The sequence below is a fragment of the Aspergillus ochraceoroseus genome (assembly GCF_002846915.1).
Source record: "Aspergillus ochraceoroseus IBT 24754 chromosome Unknown P175scaffold_1, whole genome shotgun sequence".
Classification (NCBI taxonomy): domain Eukaryota; kingdom Fungi; phylum Ascomycota; class Eurotiomycetes; order Eurotiales; family Aspergillaceae; genus Aspergillus; species Aspergillus ochraceoroseus.
In genome coordinates, this window is record NW_024468476.1 from 1412623 (window position 1) to 1439327 (window position 26705).

Below are 26705 nucleotides of genomic sequence, written 5' to 3' on the forward strand. Positions count from 1 at the left end.
GAACTGGGCAAGGGGGGAGCGTCGAGGGGCAAAGCGATGCGTAGGGGAAGGTGGGGAGAGAGACGAGGGAGGGGTAGAGATATAAAGCGAACGAGAGAGCGCACGGCGGGGGAATCGAGAAAGCGGTGATGGCCGAGCTGAATTCAGCAATAGCGGCAACCGCGTGGAGGAAAGGCGACTCATGAACCCCACTAGAAATACGACACCACGAAGAAGAGAGGGGCAGGAAAAAAAGATTGGAGGAGAGAGGGAGAACAATGCGGAGAATTAGCACCAATGAGCGAGAACAATTCGAGTTTCAACAATACCTGCTCCGTAGATCTTGCATCGACTGAAGGGAGACAGAAATCTCACTTGTCAGTATCGCCGCGGTTATCCGAGTCTAGCAGGCGGTGTGGGGGGATTGATCCCTGATTTCTCTGGCGTTCAGGCACCATGATTTAAGGCATTTTTTAGCTTGTTTCGGATGGGAAATAGGGCTAAACGTAACAGGGTTAGTAGGTCACATGTCAGTCCCACATCTTCTCTCTTTTTCCCTTTTTTTTTTTTTTTTTTTCCCTCTCCTTCCTCCTCGAAAATTAATCATTTTCACGCAGCGTTTCTCAACCAGTAGATGCCAATGAAAGCTCTCGGGCTTTGAATTTCCACGGCAGATACTGTCGAGCTGCTTTTACGGCAGTGCTTGCAAGAAAAGTACACCAGCCAGTTTGAGGGGTCCATGACTCCTGCACCAGATGCAGCAACCGTGGATGGGCTTCCATAGATGACTGGGACACAACAGATGATAATCAAGACATTATTTAATCTATATATGCTTCCCAGCATTCGTCAACGAAGCTTTCCGCTGTAACCTCGAAATAGAGTCATAAACTCAACAAACGCGCATTCTTATTGTAAGTAGTTTGCCCAAGACTCACGGTGCCCCCAGCACAGATGCAATGGGGCAGCTTCGTAAACACACTCCGGGACCAGCCATCGGCATCAACCACCGTCTCCTTTACTAGAATATAGCCACCGAACCGCGGCATCAGAACCGCCCACGCAGTGAAGATAATAGGGGAGTTGCACGTAGACGCTCTGGCCCTCACTGGGAGGGATATATGGGGCAATAACCAGGTAGATATTGGAAAGGAAGAGCAAGGGGAAAGAAGCTCACTTGAGCAAAAAGTTATAAGCATCACCTGGCGGAGGAGCCAGCATGTAGAGCACTCCAACAGATCCAATGGCAACAGGCGACAGCGACAAGATTGTGCTCGGGGTAGCGAAGATGCCCTTCTTCGGGGGGGGCTATCTCCATGATGGGCGAGAGCCGAATCGTTTCATCGTCAGGGCGTAACAAGCAGACAGAAGACAGGAAAGTCCAAATTCTTTTTTTTTTTTTTTTTTCCTGTGAGGGTATCAGGGTCCGTCTAAGATATACGATTCTGATATAAAAGCAGTGAGATTAAGGTGGTATCGACTCTTCTTAGTTGAATGCAGCTCCGCGAAGTAGAGGCGGATTAGGGCCCAGTTGCTATATATACCCAGACTTTACGGATCCACTGGAGCCCACAAGAGAGAGCTTTGAATCGTTGAAACCAGTGCTATGATACACAGAAACCGATCACGCAATTCTTCCTGCTGCAACAATAACCAACCGAGTGTTGGCATCGCATCAGATTCTGGTTTGTCTGTGAGGGTGGTGCTGGTATATAGTTCATTGATTAGGGCTGCAATACAGGGCTGAGAATCAGCATCGTGATGTTCCAGAACCCCCAGATAAATACCCCCCCCCCAGGTAATGCAATCAATATCAATGTAAATTCTTATAATATGTATGTACACTCCATCCTTCTGGAGGGCAGTATCTGCATCAAATCCAGTATATCAAAAAAGGAGGGGGTTATCCCTCTCACCCACCCGACTGGACTCCCGAACCTGATCCCATATGGCCGGCCTCTCAGACCATCCATCATTGAGATTCTATCCTATCCTATCCAAACTTGTGGCAATTTGTGTACCGCATCCAAATCAACGCCTGTTCGAAATTCCAAGCTAAAAGGCAAAAAGAAAAAAGAAAAGAAAAAGAAAAAGAGAAAGAGAAAGAACAGCAAACCAATACAGTGTAAAAAAGAAGGGAAGAAAAAAAACTCTCTCTTTCTTCATGTCAAATAATATATGAACCGTCCAATAAAGACCCGGTGGGGGTCGAATAATCCGTAAAACCCTGTATCATGAACTCCGACAGGATTCATTAAATATAAAAATCAAACCCCTTATAAATGCTAATGGTGCATGTTCCAGCATGCATGCATGAAAATTCTCAATGCTCATTTCGGGGGCGTCGCTCCAGTGGCGTATGCCAGGTTAGACGGAATCATCTTTCCACTTGAAGGAGGGGTTTGTCGTTTGGCAAGAATAGTTAGCTTCTTGCGTAAAGATGCCAATCGACCGCGAATGCTAGACACCACTACAATCTCGAGTTAGAGTGCCCTTTGTTGAAAAAGATCTCGAGGTACAATAATAAAACTTACACTTTAATACAACCTCTCGGTCTTCAGCCTGCACGCCATCCAGCATAACCCTGTCGCCTTTGTCCGTATTACTGCCTTGGCCCAAACGTGGCACCTCATCGTCTTCTAGAACAGCTTCTAGCATCCGAATGGCTGTGACATAGGCAATCTCACATCCAGAGAGGTCCTCGCTTGTGAGTTCGTTGATAGCCGCTGCACGGCTCATCTCCAGCGCACGGTCATACATCAGCTTCTCTGCCGTCACCCCAGAGCTGACTACGACGTCTGCAGATGCACCCGAGCCAACCGATCCAATCGAATGGTTGCTCGGATGGTTAGGATGGTCAGGCGGCAGTCGTCGTTGTCCTTCGATTAACTTCAAGCGGACAAACTCGGCTTTCTCCAGCACCTCATTAAACCGGCTGCGCACCCATTGCACAACGTTGTTGATTCTGTTGCCCACAATCGCACTACCAGCATCGGCTCTATGTATTCCCGATTCCATTAGGGCTTCTCCGCGATTTTTATGATTCCACCAAGCACCAGCGATATCCATTGACTTGGCTAGCAAGGACAACGCCTTCACGTACAGGACAAGGGCTTCCTCGGAGAGTGTAATAACAGCATCAACTGTTAGTCCCCCGTCGGCCAGGTCAGAACCGGCGCCCGGAATATTAGACTTTCCATCGGCTTGAACAGATGGGGCTAACGGGATCAGTTGTTTGTATTTCACCTCCGCAAAGCCATATACGACATCACTTCGAGTAGCACACTCTTCAATCTCTTTGACGGTCCTTGTATCTTCATCCGAGTTCACTAGAGGCTTGGAGCCGTCTCCAAGGGCCATTAAGCCAGCTGGAGCTGTAGGATAGGCAGGGAAAGGGTTGTATCCCAAAGGGGGCGAGCGTCCACCTTTCGTGATAGTCAGAGGAGGAGAAAAGCCCATACCAAATAAACGCCCGCTGGCCATATTGAGTGCCTTTGAGATTGCTGATGTCGCAGACGTGGGACTTTGGCCGTATCGCCGTTCATAGGACCCTTGGCGATTATGTGTCGAGTCGGCTCGAGAGCGTCCCGATATAACCTGCATGGCTTTACTTGGGGAGCTCTGTGGTGATACCTGTATTGCTAGAGGAGTGCCTTGGGCCGTTGGTCGGCGAGAGAGAGCCCCAGCCTGTTTGGATATCCCACCTTGAATTCGAGGGTTATGAGCCAACTCATCTGCAAATGCATTCACTTCAACCGCACGCTTCTCCACAACAACGTAGTCTCGCTCGAAGGCAACTTCTTGTGCAGCACGCTCACGCTCCTCCTTCATCTTTTCAGCTGCCTTATCCAGCTGCGGGGTTCCAGAGTATGTGTGTCGATTCGTTTGTCGCTCTAGAGCAGTCATTGTCGAGGGTCGATCAACAAGCTCCTGACGTCCGGGGGCTGTGGCGTGAGAAACCACTTCCGGTCTTGGTGGTGGTGGTGGTGGTGGTGTTGCTACTGACACAGGCCTCGATTTTGAGGAGGGTCTGTCGCCACTACTAATTCTGCGCATAGATGCAGAAGCCGGTGGAGTTTCCGATCTATGAGGGCTGTACCGGTGAGGAGGGGTGTAATTAGCTTGCTCATTCTCATATCTCCTGGTAGATGACACGATCCTCTCCTTCCTTGTTCCTGGCGGAGTTCTAACGCCTGATGCCGACTCTGGGCGAGATGTCGATTCCTCAGCACCCGGCTCGAGTAAAGGGTGGCGAAGCGGGGCAGGGACATCATCAGCGATTAGACCAGGAATTGGACCCGTTATAATCCCGCTCTGAAAAAAATCGGCAAAGTTCATCCGTTCGACAGGATTCCGTTTAAGAAGACATCGAATTAGGGCCTTCATCTCGGCCGTAGCAGGATTCTCGTCTGGAAACTTGATCTTATCATCGCTCCTTTCAATCTTACGGAGTAGTTCCACGTGGTTTGTGGCGCGGAACGGCGGCTTTCCAACCACCATCTCGTAAAGTACAGTGCCCACAGACCAGAGATCAGCCTTGGCATCATACTTTTCGTATCGTAGGATTTCAGGAGCCATATATAATGGGGAGCCACATAATGTCTCAGCGAGTGACGTGGCCGGAAGAGATCGCGCAAAGCCGAAATCTGCGATCTTCAGCATAGGCAGCGATTCCAGCCCTGTTGCGGGGCTGAAAGAGTCTTCGCTGCCTTTGAATGGGACTACCTGGGGGGCCCCATTCCGATATGACGATGGGGACGGGCACAGGAGGAGATTCTGAGGCTTGATGTCACGGTGGATGAGGTCTCGGTCTCGAAGGAATTTGAGAGCACTCGCGAGTTGCTTGAGGAAGTGGCGGACCACTACTTCGTTCAAGGCGCCACCACGTGGATTTGGATACTTGGCAATCATATCCCTAGTATACCGGTGATCTCCGAGGCTATCCCGGCGTTTGATGAAAAGGGACAGGTCGCCCAAAGCACAATATTCCATGACCAGATGAATATGAGATGTGGTCTCGTGACAGTCGATGAGAGCCACGATATGCGGGTGGAAAAGACCTTTGAGGATGTGAATCTCGGAGGACAAGTTTTCCTTGAGCTTCCTGTTAAGCTTAGACAGGTTTACGGACTTGATGGCCACATAGGTGCGTGTTTTCTAGAAAAGCGTCACGGGTTAATGACCACCTTGATATTCCTTGAGCTCCCAGGAAGGCAGAGTGCACACTCACTGTATGAACACCTTGGTAGACAGTAGCAAAGCTCCCTCGTCCGATCTCGTCTAACCTCGTGTAGCGGCCGATGGGCATCTCATTATGAGCATCTCTCGACCTCCTCGGATGTTGTGTCGATGCCATGACGACAGCAGGGCGAAGATAGAGCCCGGAGACAAAAGATCTACGGAAACCAATCCACACCCTGTCAACCACACAGCTACCTCAGCAACGGCAACGGAAACGACGAAGAATGGAAGCCCATCAGGGTAGCGGGGATGGCCGGGTCAAGGTGAAGGGAAGCTCGAGGATCAATGTCGATCGATACGCAGTGACGGAGAAGGAAGCAAGATGTGGAGCTGAAGAACGGATATAAGTAGTAGAGATGTTGGGGGGCCGGCTGCAGCCAGGTGAAAATAGGCAGAACGGAATTCAGGACCTTCTAAGGATTCAGAAAGAATAAATTCCCAGCAGGAGAGTGTAGGAGAGCGGTGAGGCGGAATCGGGCGTTGGAGGCGAGAAGAGCTGTCGAGAACCAAGGATACGAGAGTCAAGGTAGGAAAGGGAAGCTTGATAAGCGAGTATGAGAGGAAGAAGAGAAAGGGAAAAGAAAAAAAAAAGGGGGAAACACTAGACAAGAAAAAAAAAAAATAATAACAATAGCTGCAGGTTATTGTCAAAAGTACCTAGCAGTAGTAGGAAGAAGAGAGTCGTCGTCGTGGTAGTGACGGGGGGATATGGAAGGAGAAGGGCGCCTGGCGAGGTAGAACCCAAGCAAACAAGGTTGGCGATGTCGTCGATGAGCGTGACCTTACGATAACGAGCAATGGAGGTGATTGATGACCCAGAAAGGCGGTGAGAAGGGCGGCGTCAGGCTTGGGTGGATCGTCAGAGCCAATGGATAAAGGAGCCAGTAGATGACAGGAACAGGGAAGCAGCCAAGGGAAAGAAAAAAAAAAGAAGAAAAGACGGGGAGAGAGAGAAGGAGAAGAAAGGGGAAGGAGACCAGGACAGAGATGGGGAGGAAGAAGAAGAGGAGGAGGAAGAGAGGATGGAAGAGATGGGATGCGGGACGGGATGGAGGAGGATGAAGGGAAAGAGAGAAAGATCGAATCAAGAGAGACGATAAGAGCACCCTGCTGCCTCAGGCCCCAGTAGAGCCGTCACGTTATCGATTAGATAGTCGCAGTCCATCTGATCTTACCACGCTTTACCGTATTTATCGTAATTTATGTCTTGTCTCAAAATTTGCTCCAGATGTGACTCAACAACATCTAGTAACTAACTAACTACCTAGGTAGTTAATTGATGGTGAGAAAAGATTCATTCTCCATCTCTCTTTCTCTCTTCTCTAATTTGGTGGAGTTGATGTGTTCAATACGTATGCCTCCTCCCAATTATGCGAGGTCGCGCCTTTTATCTGCCACTTCAGTCCTCCCCCAATCCCGATGCCTGCAATGCACACAACCCTTTACTCATCCTGGTCCACTGGCACTGAAGAGAGATGATCTATTACTTACAACTGATAAGCTAGTGGGCTCGATGGAGCAACCGCTCGTTCTAGTATCACACATCCAAAAGTCAAGATATTCTGGCCGCCTTCACTAAACAGCGCTAGGTGGCGATCAACCAGGTTCTGGCAACTCCTCGTATTCCGGCAGTATACTCGTGGGTTCGTTTGATAAATTGCACCATATTAGAATCTGATGAGAATCTGATAGGGATAAAAGATCCTTACATCCAGTCGTCTGAGTATTGCAGATACGACCACGACCAGGACGAGTCGCATCGGTCGAGTTTGAATCCTTCTGCTGTTCATTCATGTTAATCGGCTGCGTGTAATTCTACAATTCGCCTCCCTTAAATATTATTTGATCAGTTGGAAAAGAAAGAGAGAGAAAAAAAAAAAAAAAAAAAAAAAGACATTAGTATATATAAGGCCGGTTTAACTCATGTTGTACAGCATCAATCAAATCTAATCATCAGTCAATGTCAAAGTCCGAGTCCTCTCACCAGGAGCCATAACACTACAGGGACGAGAACATTGTCATTGCAACCTGTCAAAATCGCTTCGGTGGCACTAGCCCCCCCAGCCGCCAAAATAGCTTTGGCGATCGCCTTAGGCCAGGAGAAAGAAAGGGGTCCGTCTAATCCGCTCACAGGCCAGCCGCCCAAGGAAAGCCAGCCTTGCGCAAACATCAACCCTGTAACCACAGCGATCGAAAAAGCGACGCTCCCCTCGAGAGATTTCCCCCCACCCCAGAACCATTTCAGTCGCCCATATCGGCGGCCAATGAGCGACGCGGCTGCGTCTCCCATGCCCACGCAGATGATTCCACTCACCATACTCACATCCCGGCTCTGGACATTCCACCCACTCCACGGATAGTCCCCCGCTCGGGAAATATCAGCCAATGAGAGCCACAGAGGTATAGCACACCCTATAAGGAGGAATATGTGGGAAACGATGACCGGTCCTCGGTGATCGCGACCGTCCACATAAGGTGCGAGGAAATACGTCAAGGGCCGAGATATTGGTGGAAGTTGAGAGGCTCGAAAGAGGTCCAAGAGCAGGAAAATGGCCAGAACCAATCCCATCGCAAGGGCACAGAAAGCGGGATCGATGTAGATCGTCGGGAGAAACATCAACACCATTGTGCCATGGAAGACCTTGCGCCTGGTGTCCACCTCCACAAGCGCACTTAGCTGGAAGACGATTGTGACGCCAGCGACAAGAACGAGAATGCAATAACCAGCGATCAAGAGGCGCGTATTAGCCTCTCCGAAGAAAGTCTGGCGAAGATGCTCGATTCGACCGAGATGACAGAACGCGTTCGAGAGTTCATTGTCCAGGCGAGGGGGGAGAGGAATCCAGTAGTCTAGGTTCGAAGTAATTACCCAAAACCGGAACCAGCAAACGTTTCCGAACAAGTACCCGAGGGCCCATCCGAATGGCTCTACTCCCTGCAACGCACGTTCGCTCACGTACTTTCGCACCGGTCCCAAAATAATGGTCAATATGGCAACATAAACATAGAATGCATACAGCCACTTGCGCACTTGTACCTGAGGAACGGTCATTGACAAGAAGGAGGTCAATCCTGGAGCTATTGATCGCTTCCGCCGGCCACCCGGAGTGGTCCTGACCCTCTCCGAACGGATGGCCTCTTCAAAACTCGTCATGGTGTGCCGGTGAATAACATCCTCCTGAGTAGCGCTGTCCGGGGGAGCCGGGGGGGGGGTCTTTTCTCGGAACTCATACATCGTGCGGCGCGAGACACCAGTCAAATGGCTGTCCGGGGAATCACTATCCGAAGTAGCATCTTCAGAAGAGCCGGCTCGACTCAGTTTCTGGCAAATTTTATGATCTAATATATTCAAAATGTTCTTGGGCGAATGGGAACCGCCGGGGGATCGTCGAAACTTCCAAGTGGGAATTCTAGCCAGAGCCACCTCCCAGCGAAGGACTTGTCGGCAAGAGATAAAAATACACAGGCTGCCCAGCCATAGCAGCGCTTTAAGAATTTCCGCCTGAGGAGAGAGTGTGAATAAAAACAGATTAATAAGAGCCGTTGTCAGAAGCTGTAATTCTGCTGGGAGGACGCTTGTAGCCAAAAGAAAATCTAATGTGGGTATCAACGCTTGGTGCAAAGGGAAAATGAGAGTCAAAACTTCAGAATCGAGACCGCGCAGGGAGACAGGCCTTGGGATGAGGATTTTACCCCATGACAACTGCTCCGAGACGATGAGGGGGGTTAGCGTGATGATCCAATGCACGATGTCATGTCCATGGACAAGCCCGTGCAACGGAACAACCAGCGGCGGGATCGAGGCCAGACTGAGGAGAATATTCGGTAGAATTAATGATGGTTGTTGGTTCGAGAGAGATAGAGAAACGTATATCGGGATAATGATGGGGTAAAGAAGCGGTGCAGGATCGAAGGTGGGTGGAATGGCAAAGGTAAAGAGTCTGGAAAACCGCAGGCGTCCGTTTCGATTCATAGGGTATAGGGTGTAAGCTCCGAGAACAAGAAGAGAATGGGCGAGGAGCTCTGTCCGATCACAGGGCACAAATTAGCGACCGCAGTAACCCCATTTCAACAAGCTGCGAATACATACCTTTCCTCCAGGCCCAGGCAAGAGATCTCGCGCTCTCCTGCCCCAAGACCACGCCGCCCACCGACAAGAGCAAGACGGCCTCGAACGCCCTCCGCCCGATCTCAATGTGTCGTTTCCTCCTAAGCCTATCGCGTAACTCTGTGATCTCAGCTTCTGTCTCCTCGCCAGAGCTCCGCCGGGAGCTCCGTGATGTTGAGCGGGCCAGCGACGGCCACCGTTGTAATCCCGGAAGCCACATATCATGATCTCCCGTACCATTCCAACTCGAACGGACTCCTTTCCGCGGCCGCGGCGGTGCTGGCAGCCCCTTCAGCAATCCTGTACTCTCATCATCTGCCTCTGTACCACTATCACTCGACGCTCGGGTCCATTGCTGCAGCGAATAAAGCTCGGGGCCACTGGAGCCCCTGCGGCGATACGGGTGAGGCGAACGGGAGAAAGGTCGGATATCGTCAGAAACAGCAACGTCGGAGTCGGGTAGGAGCGCGTTCGAAAACGGCCCGTCATCCTCCTGGGTTGTTGATGAGGCCATGGCTCCATGGATGTAAAAGGTCGAGCTCAAATCTACAGCAGAAAGGGTATCATGATCGTGATTTCGAAGTCGGTGGTGGGAAGGCGGAGGAGACACTAATCCCGCGGGAAGTCAGTGAGCAGAGAGGCAACAGGGTAAGGACGACAGCAGCGGGGAATAGGACCAGCTTACGTGAAAGGAATCAAGACGGGATTGATTTAGGGCGGGGAGGGAGAAAGGATAGATGAAGATAGTGAAGAGGGGAAGGGAGGATAAAGAAAGAAAGAAAGAATAGAATTTCCGTTAGTGGTGGTGGTGGTAAGATTTGGATCGAGCTGTAGGTTGTTATCGACAGAGGGATCGATCGGGTGGAAAGCGGGCGTTTTCTCGCCCATCACATGCTGGGGAAACATAACAAAACTTCATCCTTAAATTCTTTTACACTATTATCTTGGTATATCTACTCACCAAAGATTTTTTTTGTCTACTTGACTTGACATACTCCGAGATACTCCTTCGTCGTGGTTTTGTCTTCATTTCCTCTCCACTTTCGGTCTGTTACGCCATCACGCCACGAGTACACGCACCCAACCCAACACTCTCCCAACATCGGCCTTGGCTTTAGTTCAATGTTGCGCGACTCCTCTGAGTACGTGTGTGGTTGTGGGTTTGTCTCTGGAACGGTAAAACTACTAACAGTTTTAGCGATTCTGGTGACTGGCGACTTATCTCCAGCGGCGTGTCTGGCGAACGCTTATCTAGATTGCCTACATCCAATCACTACCAATCGCCTATACGGAGTATTCTCGACAGCCGACACACGGTCAATAATAGTGGAGGGTTGGAGGGTTGGAGGTTTTCTCGAACCTTAAAAGAGTACTCCATACGATACCCGCAGAACCCCCTCCCCCCCATTTGTCGCTGCTTCGGAATTTGAAGGGAGCATGGATATCACACCTGTCGTTGCAAAATCACGGCTGCTGCCAGAGGCCGTCCCTCTGCGCCCCAGATTGACTTGCAGGGAATGATTTGCCCGGGGCAACAGTCCTGAGACAAGGGTTGGGTGGTGTAAATCACAGTGTGGAAGGCGCCTGATGGCTCAAAACACGACTCGAGCGCGCACTGGACATGCAATTTCAGATCAAATCCCGGGGGGCCGTGGTCAATTTCAATGCACGTGTGGCTCAGGTTTTCATTCGTGGTGGCATCAATCTTTTGTCCCTGCTCCAGGCTCTTCCTGGACATTTTGATTCCCGTGCATCGATAGCCTAGCCCCTGCCATTCAATATCGCTGTTTTTGGGCAGTTCCTCCACGTGCACTGCCAAAAATGCTGGCGCCTGGGGAGTCGCAGTGTTGGTCTGCACCAGGTCAAAATTAGGGAGCTTGGGAGCTGCAACCACCCTGCGCCGCTCGAGTTCCTTGCGTCCGTATTTAATATCCCAAGCGTCTAGCGCGCAGTCATCCTCTTCCTCGGGTTCTTGGGGACTCTGTTCGTGCATTTTCTTCCAAAGCTTCCACGCGAGCTGAGCCTTGGTCTGGATGTGGCTCGTTCCGGTAATGAAAGCAACGACTCCCAGCCACCAACCAACCTCCATCACCGTCCCAATTCGCCACATATGTTGGAGTGACAGAACGGCGCGTAAACAATAGGTCTCGGCCCATGAGCAGATTTCCCTTGAAGGAGTGGCCAAGTCCATTGATGCCGGGTCGAGAGGGATTTGACCAGCGATGTATACCACACGCTCTGCGCCTTGGAGCGGGATAGACATCGCCTGCGAATAGGGTCCAATATTCGCTGGTGCCCAGTAGGATCGGGATTGAACATGGAGTCCCTGTCGCAGATCCCTCGGCCCCAGATCGACCACCATCGAGACCATAATGCTCACCCCATCAGGAAGGCCATCCCCACAGGCCACTGTAGCTCTGGCCGGCGGGTTTGGTTTCTTAAATAGCGAAACGTAAATGCTGTTCATGAGCGGGAAGTCAGCCATGGAGCGGAGCAGGACCGTAGTAAAAACGATGTCAGTAGTAGTCCGAGGACCAGCTTGACCATCGCGAGTAAAGGCATCCAAAAGTGTCTGTATCTTCTGCGCAATTGCCGCCATCTGTTCAGCTGCCCCGGGACCAGCCTCGGGCGCTGTTATGTTCGACACCGTCCACAATCCGCCGTTCTCAGACTGCACAGACTCAGTCAATGACCACGAACGTCGTCCCGCCTCAACCACTTCCTCTTGTCCGTCCTTGGCGTTCTTACTCTCATCCAACAACACATCCAAGGCCTCCGCAAAGACCTTATCCAGCTCCGCTGGCCTCCTCACACTCTCTGGCGTGACCTCCTCACCATCCCCCTTGGGCACAACCCTCGCCCGCCTCAACCTCATATACCCAACACCCCCCTGTGCACTCCTCACCTCCCTCTCACAAACCTCAATCCTCCCACCCCTCCATAAAAACCGGGGCCCATCCAGCGCAAGCGTCTCATACTCGCCCCCCTCACCCAACACCGCTCCTCGAATATCCTCCCCTTCCTCCGCAAACCTGCCCATCCCCTTTAAAATCCTCCTTCGCAGCCCACTCTCCTTCTCCGCAACATCGCCCCAAAGAAAGCCCTCATCCAACGCCCCAGAGGCTACCTTGATAATCCTCGCTTCGCACCCAACAGCAGCCATATCCTCCAGCAACCCTGTCTGCGTCTGCTCATCTCCCTTCCCCCCTACCCCCAAACCACCAGCCTCCGTAGAAACAACCGAACGCGGCAAAATCGGGTACATCCACAACCAAGCCAAGGGCACCAACCCCAGCCGGCCCGCAACATTCTCAATCCTAGTGCGTTGGTACGTCGAGAGAATCGCACCGGCCGAGACAGCATTTGCCTCCGGATGCGCACGCATTATGTTTTTCAATAAGGGGACCAGGGATTCCGTTTCATCTTGGGCATCTGCACCAGCATCCGGATCAACAGATCGATTATCCCGATAAACCCGCGCCGTATCAACCGCGCCACCTTGAATCGGCGCGCGATACAATGGAATCCGCAATGCCTCCTCGTAGAGCGGAATCACCCCCCATCCAATAGTCTGATACATGAAACTATCAATATCTTCTTCCTCTTCTTCTTCTTCTTCTTCTTCTTCTTCTTCTTCATTGCCCCCTCGGACGATTTTCCCATTCCCTTCATGAGAAACCAGGCGAGCAGCCGAAGCCGAAACAGTAGTTGTAGAAGAAGAAGAAGAAGAAGAAGAAACCCTCGTAGGCGGATGCAAATTGGCTAATGCAACCACTCTATGTCCGTTCCGGATACAGTGCAGAATCGAATAAAGCGAGTCCTTCCCGCCGGAGATCAGGGCGATTACATTGAGGCCCTGCGAGTGGGGAGGGGGCTGGTTTGCAGTTGAGGGAGACATGGGTACCTAATTACCTAGGTAGGTAGGTAGGTAGGTAGGTAGGTAGGTAGGTAGGTATAACCAACCCGCTCCTCTATGTGTGAGGTTGTAGGTGAGCACGAGAGGTGTGTAGGCTTTTTCGTTGCCCTTGCTTTTTTTTGTGGTGGGGGGAATACCACTACTACTACCACCACCACTACGTATCAGTCGAATAGTAGTTGGAGGGGCGATAGATGCAGAGGTATGCTCTTTTCTTAGCTTGCGATGAAGATAATGAATTTATGATCACGTTTTTCGTGATTCGAGCTGAGAATAGTCGCGTCTGGATCTGCCAGGAATGGGTTGCGCGGTGCTCGACTGCCGAACCATAAGAATCAACAGTGGATCCGCCCAGCTTACTACACATCCAGTACTTCTAGAAACCTGGAACACTACTACTACAACTACCACAAGTAGACAATTCTTCACTAATCAGATTATCACTAGCTATGCTGTAGGACGACCGTACGTGCTCAACGCAACAGCAAAAACGCAGTATTATGCACAGGGGACAAATATAGAGAGAGAGAAGACACGATGCACAGAGGGTATGAGGCAGCGATGGGGGAATAAGCTAAATTATACATGTGGCCAGCACAGAAATGACAGAAGCAGACAGGGATAGCCAAGCATATTACATCGAAATAAGGAAGCAGAAGACAAGGTGAACAAAGCAGAGAAGAGAAGGGAGAAAGAAGTATGTGAAAAGAAGAGAAGAGAAGAGAATAAACCAAGTACACGAAGGACAGGCAAAACCAATCGACCTCGAGGTCCATCAACGGTTCCAAGGTCAGGAAAGAGAAGAGAAGAGAAGAGAAGAAAGATGAAGATACAACCCCGTCATGCATCAGTGAAGTCAACTCACCATGCGCTCTAATTATTTTGAATCCACCTATAAATTCCAAGTGCGCCCAAAGTCCATTAGCGCCCAGCTGAAGTCCCCAAAACTCAGGCTTTCCAAGAAAAAAAGAAAAAATTTCCTTGATTCTCTTTTTTTTTTTTTTTTTTTTTTCTCGCTCTGGCTGTGACCTGAGAAATTGTAGAGACCTGTGAACCGCACACCCTCGACGTTGTTGCCAGACGCCAAACCAAAGACCAAGTCAGACCAACCAGTGTAGATGACAAAAGGGAAATGTATTAATTTAATAATATTGGGAGCTCTTGGTCACATAGCATTCGTGATAGCTTCAAGCGACAACGGATCACGCATTGTTCTCGTCGCGCTTGCGCTTCTTGGCCGGTCGTCGGTCGACAGGTGAGGTCTCTGAAATGCCATCATCCGACGACTCGCTGGTGGTTGACTTGGTGGCAGCAGCGTTTGCTGCTTCGTAGAGAACGGTGCCCAAGGCACCAGGGTCGCGCTCGTCGAATGACGATTGGGGCGTGTTAGGATCAAGGACACCCATCACAATCGACGTGCCAGCATGGGTACGAGCATGCTGAGCCAGGTTATCACTGCGAGAGAACTTCTTGCCACACTCATTACACTCAAAGGGCTTATCTTGGGTGTGCAGAGAGCGGTAGTGGCGCTTAAGGTGTTCCTGGCGACGGAAGCGACGAGAGCAGAGTGTGCAAACAAAAGTCTTGGAGGGATCATCCGTCAATGACTGCTTGCGTCCACGGCGATTAACCGATACGGGTGTAGAGTTTGCCTCTGAGCTAGATGCATTGACTTCAGAGCCCTGGCGGACCTGGCCATCTGATTGCTGGTCGTCGGAGGCGCTATCATTAGCACGGTCGAAAGACATCTGGGTCTTCCTGTTGGAAGCCGGAGATTCAGATTCACTTTCGGAGACATCGGACCTCTTGAGAGACTTCCGAAAGTTTTTCCGCTTCTTTACGGGCATGGTCTTGTCCTGCACGATTTTGATACCATCACCCACGATGGGGTTGAAGGTAGGGAGGGTAGACTGCGTCAGCTCCAGGTCCTCCGAATCTTCTAGGCCGTGCTCGCTCAGGAACTCGTCTTCATCCAGTGAATATGTTCCAACGCGCTGTCTCTTGCCGCCCAGATAAAAGGTGCTTCCACTGGGGTGGAAGTCAACAAGGGGGTTCACAAACTCGTCGTCCGAGTCCAGGTCAGAAAAGCTGTCAAAAGACGGCAGCGTGCTGAGAGGATCCTCAGTCGATGCGGTAAAAGACGGTGTCGGGTTCTCATGCACAGGCAATGTGACGGCCTCGCTCCCCAAAACCACCTTAGGCTCCACGTCCTCGCAAGAAAGAGAGGGCAATGGTGGTAGCTCGGCCGGCTGGTGGTGAACTGACGACTCAACAGTAAGCTGGCGAGGGTCGCAGAAATCCGAGCTAGCCTGCTCGAGCGGGAAGCCTTGTTGGGAATGGGCAAACAATGAAGAAACAGGGGATGGGGATGGGGAAAGGGACGGGCAAGAGCTGTGTGTTGATAGGAGCTCAGAGCTGTGGCTGGCGGTGAGGGAAGGGGGATGGATAAACACTAAATGGGTTGTTAGCCCGCTGATCAACCCTAACTGAGTGACGTCCACTTTTTCCCCTCCTATTTTACGAACGTCTCATGTCTTGAAGCACATCATAGGATAATTGAAATGAACTAAACTTACCAGGTGTCATGGGGGGGGAGGCCGATCGATGCCAGTCGACATTGGCCAGGATCTCTGCATGAACATCGCCTTCACATCCCTCCTTGACGCCCTCCACCTTTTCGAAGGTGAAGAAGCTGTCGTTAATAGGAGTATGGAGCGCACCACTGCTCGAGGGTGGGCTGCTAACTGAGCTCCCTGCCGTGGAGAGAGGAGGGGTCGAAGGGAATGCGTAGTAGTCGTTGCTGACGAACCTGGTGTCCAAGGGGATCAGCGCAGGCGAGCCTTGCTGCACCACAATCGTGGGCTTGAAGCTAGTTGGCTGGGGAGAAGCGATGGGAGTCATGTTCATGGCTCCTCGGAAAGCGTTTGTGGTGGCCATCTGGTGCATGTTCATCACTGGAGCAGAGTAGATAGGCTGCTGCTCCGGTACGCAATGCGGCTGTGGTTGTTGTTGTTGTTGTTGTTGTTGAGCAGCATGTGGGAACGGCGAAACCTGCCCATAGTAAGGCTGCATTTCAGAAGGATGGCTAGTGAAAGGTTGTGGCCTTGATTGCGCATCGGCCGTAGGATAGTATGCGAACTGAGGCTGCCCTGGAGCGGGAGCCATTGCATATATTGGGTCCATTCCTGCAACGAAATCTGATTCTCTATCATCCAAAGTTAGCTTCTCTTCCAGAGAATTCAAGCTCGGTGCAACCCACATTAGGTGAATTGTTCGGGAGTTGGCAAGAAGCAGAAACAATTCTTACTCTTGAGCGGGTATTATTAAGTATAGTTGGGGATGTATTAGGGAGTAATAATAATCGGCCACGGCGACGGTGGAGGAATGAATGTATAATAGAACTCTTGCTCTTGGGATGAAGGAATGACTGAAGAGGCAGAAGAATCACAACGGTCCCAAAATGGTAGCTTGCGGACACAGTGGGAAGCGACTGATATCGCTCTCCGTGCTTCTTGTATTCCTGAAGATTCTCAAAATGCAAGTGTCGCAAAGTCTGTGAAGGAAGGACAGGAACCTGTATAGGGTGCAAACCAAACCACGCGATTGACTGGATTGGGTGCGCTCACAAGGTGCCGGGAGACTGATGGAAGGTCGCAAGAGAGAGGGCAAGAGATAGACAAGAGAGAAGAAGAGAGATAGAAGAAGCAGAAGAAAAAGAAAAGAGAACGAGAGAGGAGGGTCGAGACAAGTCTAAAAAAGGAAAAGAAAGGGCAATAAAAAAAAATAAATAAATAATAAAAATAAAAGAAGATTAATGTGAAGGGCAAAAAAGAGAGTGAGAGTAACGGGGGGGGAATGAGAGACAGGGCCGATATGGGATGGGAAAAGAGAAGAACGGAAGGATGGATGGACGATGCTGATGATGATGGGCAGTGGATAAAAAGAGCGAGTAGATCGCTCAGCGCCGTGGTGAGCAAGCAGCAACTTGAGCAGGACGAAATGGAGCATGTACTTTTTAGCTTAGGACTGTCTTTTTCTTGGTGTCTGCATGGTGGTGTGGTTTTAGATAATTAATTAATTATTTTTAAATAATTAAACAAATAAAATAATTAAATTAAAAGAAAAGTAAAATAAAATATTATGATTATTATATTCTCAAAATTCGAATCATAAAATCTGATAATTCCGCCCGTGATCCAACAAATATTTACATAAATGGGAAGCCGCGACAGGCGGGACTTTTCTACCCCAGCACCAGACTTAATCATCCTCCATCAAATAAAAAAAAAGAATCCAAAGAAAAATGATCAGCTTGCCCAAAATGTCTAAAATATTGTGCCATTCCTCAATTTGGGAGGGAGAAAGCGCCGTCGTTCGTCGACCAATCATCGTGTGCATCCACTCCACTGCCTCGGCCGGGGAATCCCAAAACAGGCAGAAGGGCGTGGGGCGCCGGAGAGCACGAGTGGAACAACCCATTTTCAATGGTGTCTAAATTCAGAATTGCATCAATACCGTCAGATTCTGGTAAATGCGGAGAACGATCGGTTCCAACAGACGCAGAAGAAGAAGGTAAGTAAGCGCTATCACGGTGGCCAAAATTCATGTCTCTTCATTTTCGACATGATTTGTTCAATGTCTAAAGAATTAGCTGTCTCGGGTAATTAATCTTTTGCCCATCCGCAACAATTATTGGTGAGGCTTGTCTGGGGGGGGGTTATGAGCGCTGACGGAATTGCCACTACCTGGCTACCTACTAGGTTCCGTCCAATGATTCTCTTCCCCCCCCTCCCCCAACTCCCAAAATAGATCACAACATTAGATGACCGTCCCTCCGCTCGACATGACTTCTCCTACAACCAACATAGTTTGTCTCTGGATTTGGTGCGCGCTTACTGACGCGGCCACCATCGATCAATGACATCCTCCCATAGCCCTGGTGAGGTGACGGGTGTTCTGTCTGAGAAACTTGCATGATCCCAGTGCCTATCTGGCTTATCAGCGACCTGTCCGTCCCACCAAGATGGAAAGATGAGCATGGACTCCGACCAATCATCCCCCTATTGAGGAAAACTGGAAGTGGGGGGGGGGGGGAGGAGGAACTCTTCTTTTCATTTTTCTTATTTACCGCATTTTTCTTTTCTTTTTTCTTTCCCTTTTCTTGAGGTTCCAGAGCGGGGTTCTTAGTGAGTGAGCAACAACTGCACCAAGGCATGACCCAATTGTTATCTGACCACTAATAGGTAAGTTACTGTACAGTAACCGTCCCAGGAAGTTTCGGGGGACTGTCACAATTCACTCAGGTTGTGCAATGCACCGGAAGTGCAGCGAAAAGCCAATAGACGGGAGCTCTGAAAGGGAAGGATTGACTCGCCGGCTGAGCTAGTCGGCCCCACTGAGCATCCCGTCCGCCATTTGGGGGATTCAATGTTATTCCTGAAACATAAAATGAAAGGAAACCTACTCCGTAGTAGACCAGACACCACCTGGCACTGGTCCCATTGGTTTTATTACCCGTATTCATTCAGTATTACTAGTCCTACTATGAACCTTGAATTTGTCCTGGGGAGAGTAGGATCAACAAGGACCAGGTTCGTAAATGCCTGAATGTGAACAAGACTGACGGGCGGCAGTCGATCAGAATCAATTCCCCGTGCTATGGAGTGGTGCGAGATGGGGATTGGTTGCACTATGGAGCAAGTTGGTCAGTGCCACACCGTTCTGGGAGAGTCCAAGAGAAGGCCAAAGGTACCTACCTATCTATCCAAGGCGAGGTCGAAACAAAAATGAGTCTTTTCTTACCAGTATGTATCTACTACAATCAGGATTAAAATAGGACATTCTCTTCTATGCTACTCCAATGTGGCTACTCACAAAAAAAATTAGATTAAATTTGTAACGGTTTTGGCCCACAGATTGTGGCATGGTGCTACTGTACTCCAGAACATATCACGATGCATTAATCCCTGTCAAATCCCTGCCATAGCGCCTTTGTCGTAAGAAATTTCAATTCCCAACTAAAACAGGAACCGAGTGTCTGGATTGGATCACCGGTTTCTCTGTTATCCCAGTGTTTATGGGATGAGGTACGCTGCAAAGAGAGCATCCAATGTGTAGTACTAAACTGGCGGTGTTCGATATGGCTGCGTATTTTTTTTTTTTACTACTACTAAATCAGCACAATGAAATTCCCACATAATGGCAGACGCTGACGACGACAGCATCACAACGTTGGCAATCAGAACCCAATTCCTACTACCTACCGCCATCGTAATATTGAATCCTGACCGACCAGGCCCCTCGGGAATTCGAATAAGAACATACACTTGATCTACAGAATCACTCACATTGGGGATTAGACCTGTTCAACCTCGATGGATCCAAAGATACATACATACATAGTTAGGTAACTACAAACTTCGACTTACAAAGCCAGGCTCCGGCCTACTGCAGGAACAAATGCGGAGACAGCCCAGGCTTGCAGCATCCAAGGAACTGGTCGGAAAACATCAGATCAGCCCTTGCTTGACCCATTTTTACCCAAGAGGTGATTTTCCACTCTGCCACTCTTACCAACTAGCCAACTGTCTGACAGTTTCGTTTCTCGACGTAACACAAAGTCAGGAACGCAGCTGTCAAATCAAACTCGCTGCCGCTTAATACGTTACTTGGATTTCCCCCAGGTTTGCCTGCTGCTTGCTTGCTTGCTTGCTATTCCAGTTCAACGTCAACACCAACGCCAACGCCAACGTCTCGATTGCTTCTCCGCCAATACCCGGACACCCTTTGTCGCCTTTTTTTTTTTTTTTCTCTCGATTCAATAGTTTACCTATATATTATATATATATCTTTTACTCCGTAACTAGTTAACTAACGACAAGATACTTATTTGTAATCTTGATGTCTTCTCATTTTTAGTAATCCCTCATATTAACTGAAACTATCACCCTCCCCGCCACTGATCAGCATAACTTTATTCTCCCCCTACAGACAGGTTGCAGAAGACAGATCCTGATCATACAGATAACTTTGTACGGACGGGGTTGAATCACAATCTGCACGCAAGGGATTCAGAAGAGCTGTCAGATTGAGCTTACACCCCGCGCGAATCCCTTGCCCCTGTCTGGACCTTTATCGTTACGGCGCACTTCGCAGGTGGTACTAACTATGTACTACCTAACTAACTCACTCACTACTTGCCTATTAGTAACCAGCCGGTCAGTCAGTAGTTAACTAACTATAAGGCTTGTGGGTGAGTTCCAGGCAACCCGCGCGTGTAACACAACCCGAATGAACCTACCTAGTTGTAGTAGAAGGAGAAGAAAACCTATACAGAGTAGTTTATACTGAAAAATATCGTGTGGACGTAAAGCGAGAAAATATTGATTCCCCTACTAATAAAAGTTACCGGTACTACCTAGGTAGGTAGATGAGTAGATTCAGTTGATTTGGCCCAACTAAAGATAGTAGAAAGACCATTCGTTGGAAAGCCACGACGCTGGAAACTACGTAACTATGTGTTCTCGAGAGAGCACCCATTCAAACGCATAGCGTAGGGTTTCGGAGAAAGTGACCTGCTGGGAAATTAATTACCTCCTAGGTCAAGCGAGAGTTGACGATTCAGAAACGAAAGAGAAGAACAGACCGTGGACATTTTTTTTACCTACTAACTAACTATCTACTCCGTATACTCCGTAAGCCATGGAATCCGGTGTGGCCTTCGAGAAAATAACGATTAATTAATTTTTTTTTTTAGCTCGGGAGTCTGATTTCCCTGGGTGTGCTATCCGAGACCGATAATTTGATTACATGCCTGCTTTTGTCCATGAGCAACGGGTGACCTCCACATTTCTCCATGGACACCGCGGTACTATGTACTATGTAGTATGTACCTACTACTACCTACTGAATAGGTAGCTCAGGTACTTACTCCGTCGCTAGGACTAGCAAAGCCCGAAACGGTACTCCGTACTACTAGTAGTATTAACTTATGGATCTTCACTAGGTTCCAACACCTTTCCGAGCCGGTGGTGGTCTCCAGGAAGCTAGCCAACCAAAGCAGAACGTTGGTATGTATGTATCTATTGTATCTGCAAAGTACGAGAAGCACCACCATCCACCCTAATTTTCCTTGGCTGGTAGGTGAGCAGTGCACTGAGCCGTAAGGGCCTAGAGAAACCGTTGTCGCACAGACAACAAATATGATCAATCAATTCTTTCCTTTTTTTTTTCTGCCTTACGCGATGCTCACCGGAGGAGGGGGGGGGGGGGGGATAGATATCTGTATGTGTCGTGTGGGAGGAAAAAAGAAATGACAGGGGGAAAATAAAAATAAAAATAAGCTACAAAGGACAGCCAGCCTGATGCTCGGCCGGCGTCATCAACGGCTCCAGAAAATGATAGGTAGGACTTGCAAGGAATCAAGAACCCTCGAATGACATCCATCTTGTCCAGACATCAGAGACCCCCCCCGTCACACTCGCATACATACTACATACTACATACCAGAGTACGCCATACGCCATAGTCTGACCGATTGACTGACTGACTGACTGACTGACATCTTCCGATTTTCCAGTCAAGTCTCGGAATTACGTGACAGGTCAAGCACAAAGACGGGAAGGGAACTCCACCGAGGCAAATCACGAACGACAAATGCCTACTTACTACCTACACTACAAATTTTCAAGTTGGCACCATGTATGTTATTATGTTGGTTTTGCACCTTTCCACCCAACACTTAGAGGACCTTCGCAAGGTGCGTGTAAGTGTAATGGGGTTAATTATCTTGCGCCCCGTAGGCGGTACCTTTTTTTTTTTTTTTTTTACTTTTACTTTTACTTTTACTTTTACTTTTACTTTTACTTTTACTTTTGGGAAGGTCTTGCCAGCCACACGGTCTATCCCAAGACGCTGATACGGCGAAATCGCAAAAGAAAGCTGGTCTGCGCCTCCCGGGTGCTAGACGGGCGGTAGGGGCCTAGTCCCGCGCAAAGTGGGCGCTGCCACGGGTCCCTTCGAGACAAGACGCTCGTGTAGAGTAAAAGAGAGAGTGACGGGGTGCGCGGCTTACCTGGCGAATCAACAACCGCGATTGTCGCACTTGACAGAGGCGGTCGATAAACTACCTAGGTATAGAGGCAAGGTGGGTGGGCATCACGAAAGGAAAATCTCTTCCGATCAAGATCAGGGGGAGCCGTTTAGGTAATTTACTTGGTACAGAAAATGAGTACTTTATTGTGTGGTGGTAAGTTGTAAGCAGACAAAGCGCCCGGTTATCAGATATCCAGAGTGGGATCATCAAGAAACTACGGAGTATGTAGAGAGAAAAAGAAAACAAAAAGAAAAAAAAAAAAAAAGGTACTTTTCTAGCCAACTTCCAACGGCGTGGGAAAAAGGTAGATTGTGGATGGAGTATGGAAGCAACAGGGAAAAAAGCAAATAATCACTCATCTCCACCAGCAAAAAAGTAGCCCCAAAAAGATTGACATGAGCAGCAATGCAGATCCAACTGGATGTTAAGTTTAGTTAGTTATTAGGAACAACAAGGCATGACTCAGGAAGAAGTTTAAAGCATCATGCGACGGCTCTAAGTGGGTGTGATGTGCGTGCAACTCTCCTACCTGCCTACTCAAGAGGGAAGGAGACGGTTTCAACAAATAATTGATGGTCTGATGGATGGAGCAATGATGGACCATCAACGGTGATCTGGAGGATCGGGAGGAATCTGGATTCCCAGTCCAGAGTGAATTGAGCCCTTCTACTAACTCTTTTGTTGTGGTGCTTGGGAGGCTTCATGGGATTAATTTGCATGAGTCAGTGTATTCTTTCAACCGTCTACTCCGGAGGACTTACTCCTAGGATGAAACCCAACCAGCATGTCGTAGGTCGAAAAAAATACATAAGAGAGTCTCGTTTGAAGGAGAGAATCATTTACTTGATGCATAACATTTCCAAAAATGGACTTCTGACTGGTGGGAGTGAGGTCCTGGTCTCCGCTCTTTTCTGGAACATTGCAGAGTGGATTCTATTCTCGACTGCAGGTACCAGGAAACTATCGATTTTCTCTGCGGGTTTATTCCAATTTTATTCAGGACTACATCTCCGAGCGACAGTAAGCCCATCAGACCGGAAGAACGGAGTTCCCAGAGCGCACCTCAAGTTCCTGTACCTAACTACGTACGTACGTACTCCGTACTATCGTTGGGACATGGGCTTAATATGGAGCCGATTTTGATTCTTAATCAATAGTCGAAGCCAAGGTGACATCGATTTATTGTTTCAGGGCTGCTAAATTCTGGGTTCGGAGCTTGGAAGAGACCGGGAAGTGGAGGAGAACAGCTGCTCGTAGGCAAGGGAATGCGTGGGAGATGTCTCCTTATTGGAGAGCGTAGAGACAGTAGCCTGTTTCATATTTCAAGCTTGCCACTAAGAGCTTGGAAACTATGTACCTAGTCCTATACTCCTACCTACTTGGGAGGTAACTAACTCTTGATTCTCTGGGTCCGTCCCGACGTAATTTTCTAGTGTGTACGGAGTACTCTTGCGCGGTAGCTTGGTTGGAAGCTATGAGGAATGCATTGCATAGTTATAAATTGAGGTTTTATCCCTCCCTCTCGCATACCTAACTACTCCTCCGCCTGGGCTCACCACTTGCGAGATCAAGTCCCTTTGTAAACAGTTAGTCAATCCTGCCGGTGTACCCGGGGGTCGATAGCGAAGGCTAAGTATAGTTGTAGTGTCTTTGCGGGGGCAAAACTACTCTAGTACAGGATGGTGAATCAATCTGTACACCGTGTCCACTTGCCGTCGGATAGAATTGACCGGGTTTCCATTTCACGCCGTCCAGAATCGTAGTAATATCTGGGTATCTACTAGTACCAAGTGTTGAGGAGCAGCGAGGAAATAACTTCCTTCCACGGTAGACCATAGTTAGTGGCTAGTGGCTAGCTCCGACTAGAAAGATGCCAATCCTGGGGAACAACCCCGAAAAGGACGGAAGTTTACGAATGAGGCGTGATGTGCTTTTGCCCGTTGGGGAAGCTCATTCTGGCCCTCGTGCGCATCATGTCGAACGATTGGATCAGGATACTGCCGATGCACAAACACGGCACTTGGGAGCGGGCCTCTGTAGTTCCCCGGGAGCCCAAAAGGTCCTGGTGGGCAGGTCCGTTCGGACTCCATACTTGTGCTGGGAAGGTGGATTAAGTGACAAGACTAGAAGATGAAAAAGAAAAAAAGGAAAGGGAATGGAGATAACACGTGTGATGATACTGCTTCCAGTTGGAGTCTATTAGTCCCATTTGACGGTGGGCTCACACACTAACCGGTGGATGCAGAACTAGACCGGTGTGCTGGGAGGGGCCGTACCTACAGTAGTCTATAATACGAGAGAGGATCCAGGTCTTTTTTCTGCGCTACTTTGGCGCTACTTCCAGAACACTGGGAGTCTGGGAATGGTTGTAGCTATACTGTTGATCCATGGTTCGAGAAGCCTTAGCTGCGAGGGAAGAGAAACGTGGGTTCCGTTTGGAATCTTGGTTGAATATCCAATATCCCCAAAGGTTCTATATCTCGAGGAAGTTGAGTATACCAACCCTAAGTATTTCCTCCAACCCTTTTCTTTCAAGTAGTAACTACAAGAAACACATTTAATGACTTACAATCTCTGCAGCCCAGCCCTAGGAAATTTCCACTCTCAATTTTGAGCACAAGTTTCTTTCATTTGGAGTTTACATGGATGCACCACCTTACATGAACTCTAGATGCCATACCTCAACCACGCAGCCTGCAAGACGAACCTTCTCATCTTGAACCATTCTTTGTGGCAACCCTTAAAAAAAAAAAAAAAAAAAAAAAAAAAAGAGAGAGGGAGAGAGAAGAAAGAGTGAAATTCCACCAAGCAGCTTGGCTCTTTCTTTTTCTCTCTCCGTCAAATCCACATATTTCTCCCTCTTTTCTCCAACTCAGAGGCGCAGCGCAGATAGGAGAAGAGGAGGGAGCCCAATCCATGGTATCTGCTTGTTTCTTTTTCCCCTTTCGAGACTGGAATACTTTGTAAATCGCTAGGAGCCGATGGCCATGTCGAATGGAAATTTCAGGGTCGTGGAGTAGCGCAATTCCGAGATTCCCAAGCCGAACTCTATCTGAAAAAAAAAAAAAAAAAAAAAAAAAAAAAAACCAAGAGAGAGACAGAAGTGATCCATGATGGAGCCTATACTTTCTTCCTTCAGCTCTTTTTGTCTTTTTCTCCACTTCTTCAGCGCCAGGTTTGTCATCGCGATATCCCATGTTTAACCAAGAGGTAGGTGGGTGCTGCTTGCTGAGCTCGAGAGAGGCAGCTCTCACAGTTATCCAGCAACTGGTTATTCGCGCATTGGGAGCTTTCTCCGTGGGGCAATGATGTAGCCACTTCATGCACGGGCTCGGCGCAAAGACAATTGCCAATGCAAATACGGAGTACTCAAGGATTCAACTCCTCCACCCGTGATCGACGAGGACGGGCCATGTCCAGACTCGAGTCTCACAGTCTGACGCAGCGGTGTGCACCCTGCACGGTGCACATCATCCGGAGGAGTAGAGTATTACCGTTACGACTAGGTATGGAGTACTAAATACTCCATGTCAAGAACAAGTTATGAACTTCAAATGCACAATCGGGAACATGGACAACCACGATCACAGCCGGACATCCCAAGCCCACAAGAACGGATTGGAGATCAGATTCACAAGGGTACTTACTCACTTACTACCTACAGAGTACGTACCTAGACCCATCCACTCGGGAGGTGGCTGAGATCTTCCAGGAACCAGTCAAACTCTTTACGGCTACGAAAGTCCTGGGCTTGCGTAAGAGAATGAAACAAGACCACAATGCAAGTGGACGTCTTGTCTTAGATCAACCTGGGGACTTGAGAGGGTACACCCGAGCATCCCTTACCAGACCAGACCCGATCCTTGCCTACTCCGTAGGAACCAAGGGAATCGAAAATCTCTGGAACGAGAGAAACAATGGCCTGATGCTCATTTCGCGCTCTTCTTGCGGGCTCCATTATATCACAAGCTTCTTGACCTTCTATCGTCACCGCAACTGACACGAACCATGGTTCGTCCTACGATAAAGGGTAGGTAGTTGCTGAGATATTTACGGAGCGCCCATAGACAATTGTCCGAGCGACAGATGGCATGGCAAGATCAGCGCACGCAATATTTTCACCCGATCTTACGATATCAGTGTTGAGAGACGTTGGAGAGACAGGTTCCATCCAGTCCCTCCTCCAGCCCTCAAAGTCGATATACCACAAAACGAAAACATAGCCAATGAATGCTTGTATCTACCCATCTCACCGTGAGATTACCCAAGAGGACCGCAGGAGCGTTTTATCACTTCTCGCATCGGGAGGTGTATCAATCAATCTCATCGCCGAGTCGCAAGTCCACAGCTCTAGGGAAATAAGCATC

The 26705-nt window shown here is 49.1% G+C and overlaps 8 protein-coding genes across 8 annotated transcripts; 2 read left to right on the top strand and 6 right to left on the bottom strand.

Moving 5' to 3' along the window:
* Positions 1-614: 614 nt before the first annotated feature.
* On the bottom strand, positions 615-1147 carry P175DRAFT_0497257 (high affinity methionine permease). The gene has a single exon (XM_040896242.1). It carries the CDS (start codon positions 1026-1028, stop codon positions 864-866), a length of 165 nt encoding a protein of 54 aa, XP_040755530.1. The 5' UTR covers positions 1029-1147; the 3' UTR covers positions 615-863.
* Positions 1148-2296: 1149 nt separating this feature from the next.
* On the bottom strand, positions 2297-5606 carry atg1 (serine/threonine protein kinase ATG1). Its single transcript, XM_040892597.1, has 2 exons — positions 5210-5606; positions 2297-5136 (listed from the first exon to the last, which is right to left on the bottom strand). The coding sequence occupies exons 1-2, from the start codon at positions 5333-5335 to the stop codon at positions 2440-2442; spliced, it is 2823 nt and encodes a 940-aa protein (XP_040755531.1). The 5' UTR covers positions 5336-5606; the 3' UTR covers positions 2297-2439.
* A 909-nt stretch (positions 5607-6515) lies between these two features.
* P175DRAFT_0497259 (uncharacterized protein) lies at positions 6516-6945 on the top strand. The gene has a single exon (XM_040896243.1). It carries the CDS (start codon positions 6575-6577, stop codon positions 6797-6799), a length of 225 nt encoding a protein of 74 aa, XP_040755532.1. The 5' UTR covers positions 6516-6574; the 3' UTR covers positions 6800-6945.
* A 144-nt stretch (positions 6946-7089) lies between these two features.
* Positions 7090-13538, bottom strand: P175DRAFT_0449305 (putative phosphatidate cytidylyltransferase). The gene is made up of 5 exons (XM_040894439.1): positions 13032-13538; positions 10797-12929; positions 10392-10461; positions 9311-9937; positions 7090-9243 (listed from the first exon to the last, which is right to left on the bottom strand). The coding sequence occupies exons 1-5, from the start codon at positions 13224-13226 to the stop codon at positions 7184-7186; spliced, it is 5085 nt and encodes a 1694-aa protein (XP_040755533.1). The 5' UTR covers positions 13227-13538; the 3' UTR covers positions 7090-7183.
* A 121-nt stretch (positions 13539-13659) lies between these two features.
* Positions 13660-14269, bottom strand: P175DRAFT_021287 (uncharacterized protein). Its single transcript, XM_040892600.1, has one exon. The coding sequence runs from the start codon at positions 14090-14092 to the stop codon at positions 13718-13720; it is 375 nt and encodes a 124-aa protein (XP_040755534.1). The 5' UTR covers positions 14093-14269; the 3' UTR covers positions 13660-13717.
* On the bottom strand, positions 14270-16627 carry sebA (putative C2H2 transcription factor (Seb1)). The gene is made up of 3 exons (XM_040892601.1): positions 16504-16627; positions 15821-16449; positions 14270-15696 (listed from the first exon to the last, which is right to left on the bottom strand). Exons 2-3 carry the CDS (start codon positions 16425-16427, stop codon positions 14447-14449), a joined length of 1857 nt encoding a protein of 618 aa, XP_040755535.1. The 5' UTR covers positions 16428-16449; positions 16504-16627; the 3' UTR covers positions 14270-14446.
* Positions 16628-18505: 1878 nt separating this feature from the next.
* Positions 18506-19078, bottom strand: P175DRAFT_0497264 (uncharacterized protein). The gene has a single exon (XM_040896244.1). It carries the CDS (start codon positions 18766-18768, stop codon positions 18544-18546), a length of 225 nt encoding a protein of 74 aa, XP_040755536.1. The 5' UTR covers positions 18769-19078; the 3' UTR covers positions 18506-18543.
* A 5130-nt stretch (positions 19079-24208) lies between these two features.
* On the top strand, positions 24209-26338 carry P175DRAFT_0527597 (uncharacterized protein; the record flags this gene model as incomplete). The annotated part of the gene is made up of 4 exons (XM_040899533.1): positions 24209-24411; positions 25603-25785; positions 25874-26003; positions 26051-26338. 4 exons carry the CDS (start codon positions 24209-24211, stop codon positions 26336-26338), a joined length of 804 nt encoding a protein of 267 aa, XP_040755537.1.
* Positions 26339-26705: the final 367 nt, after the last annotated feature.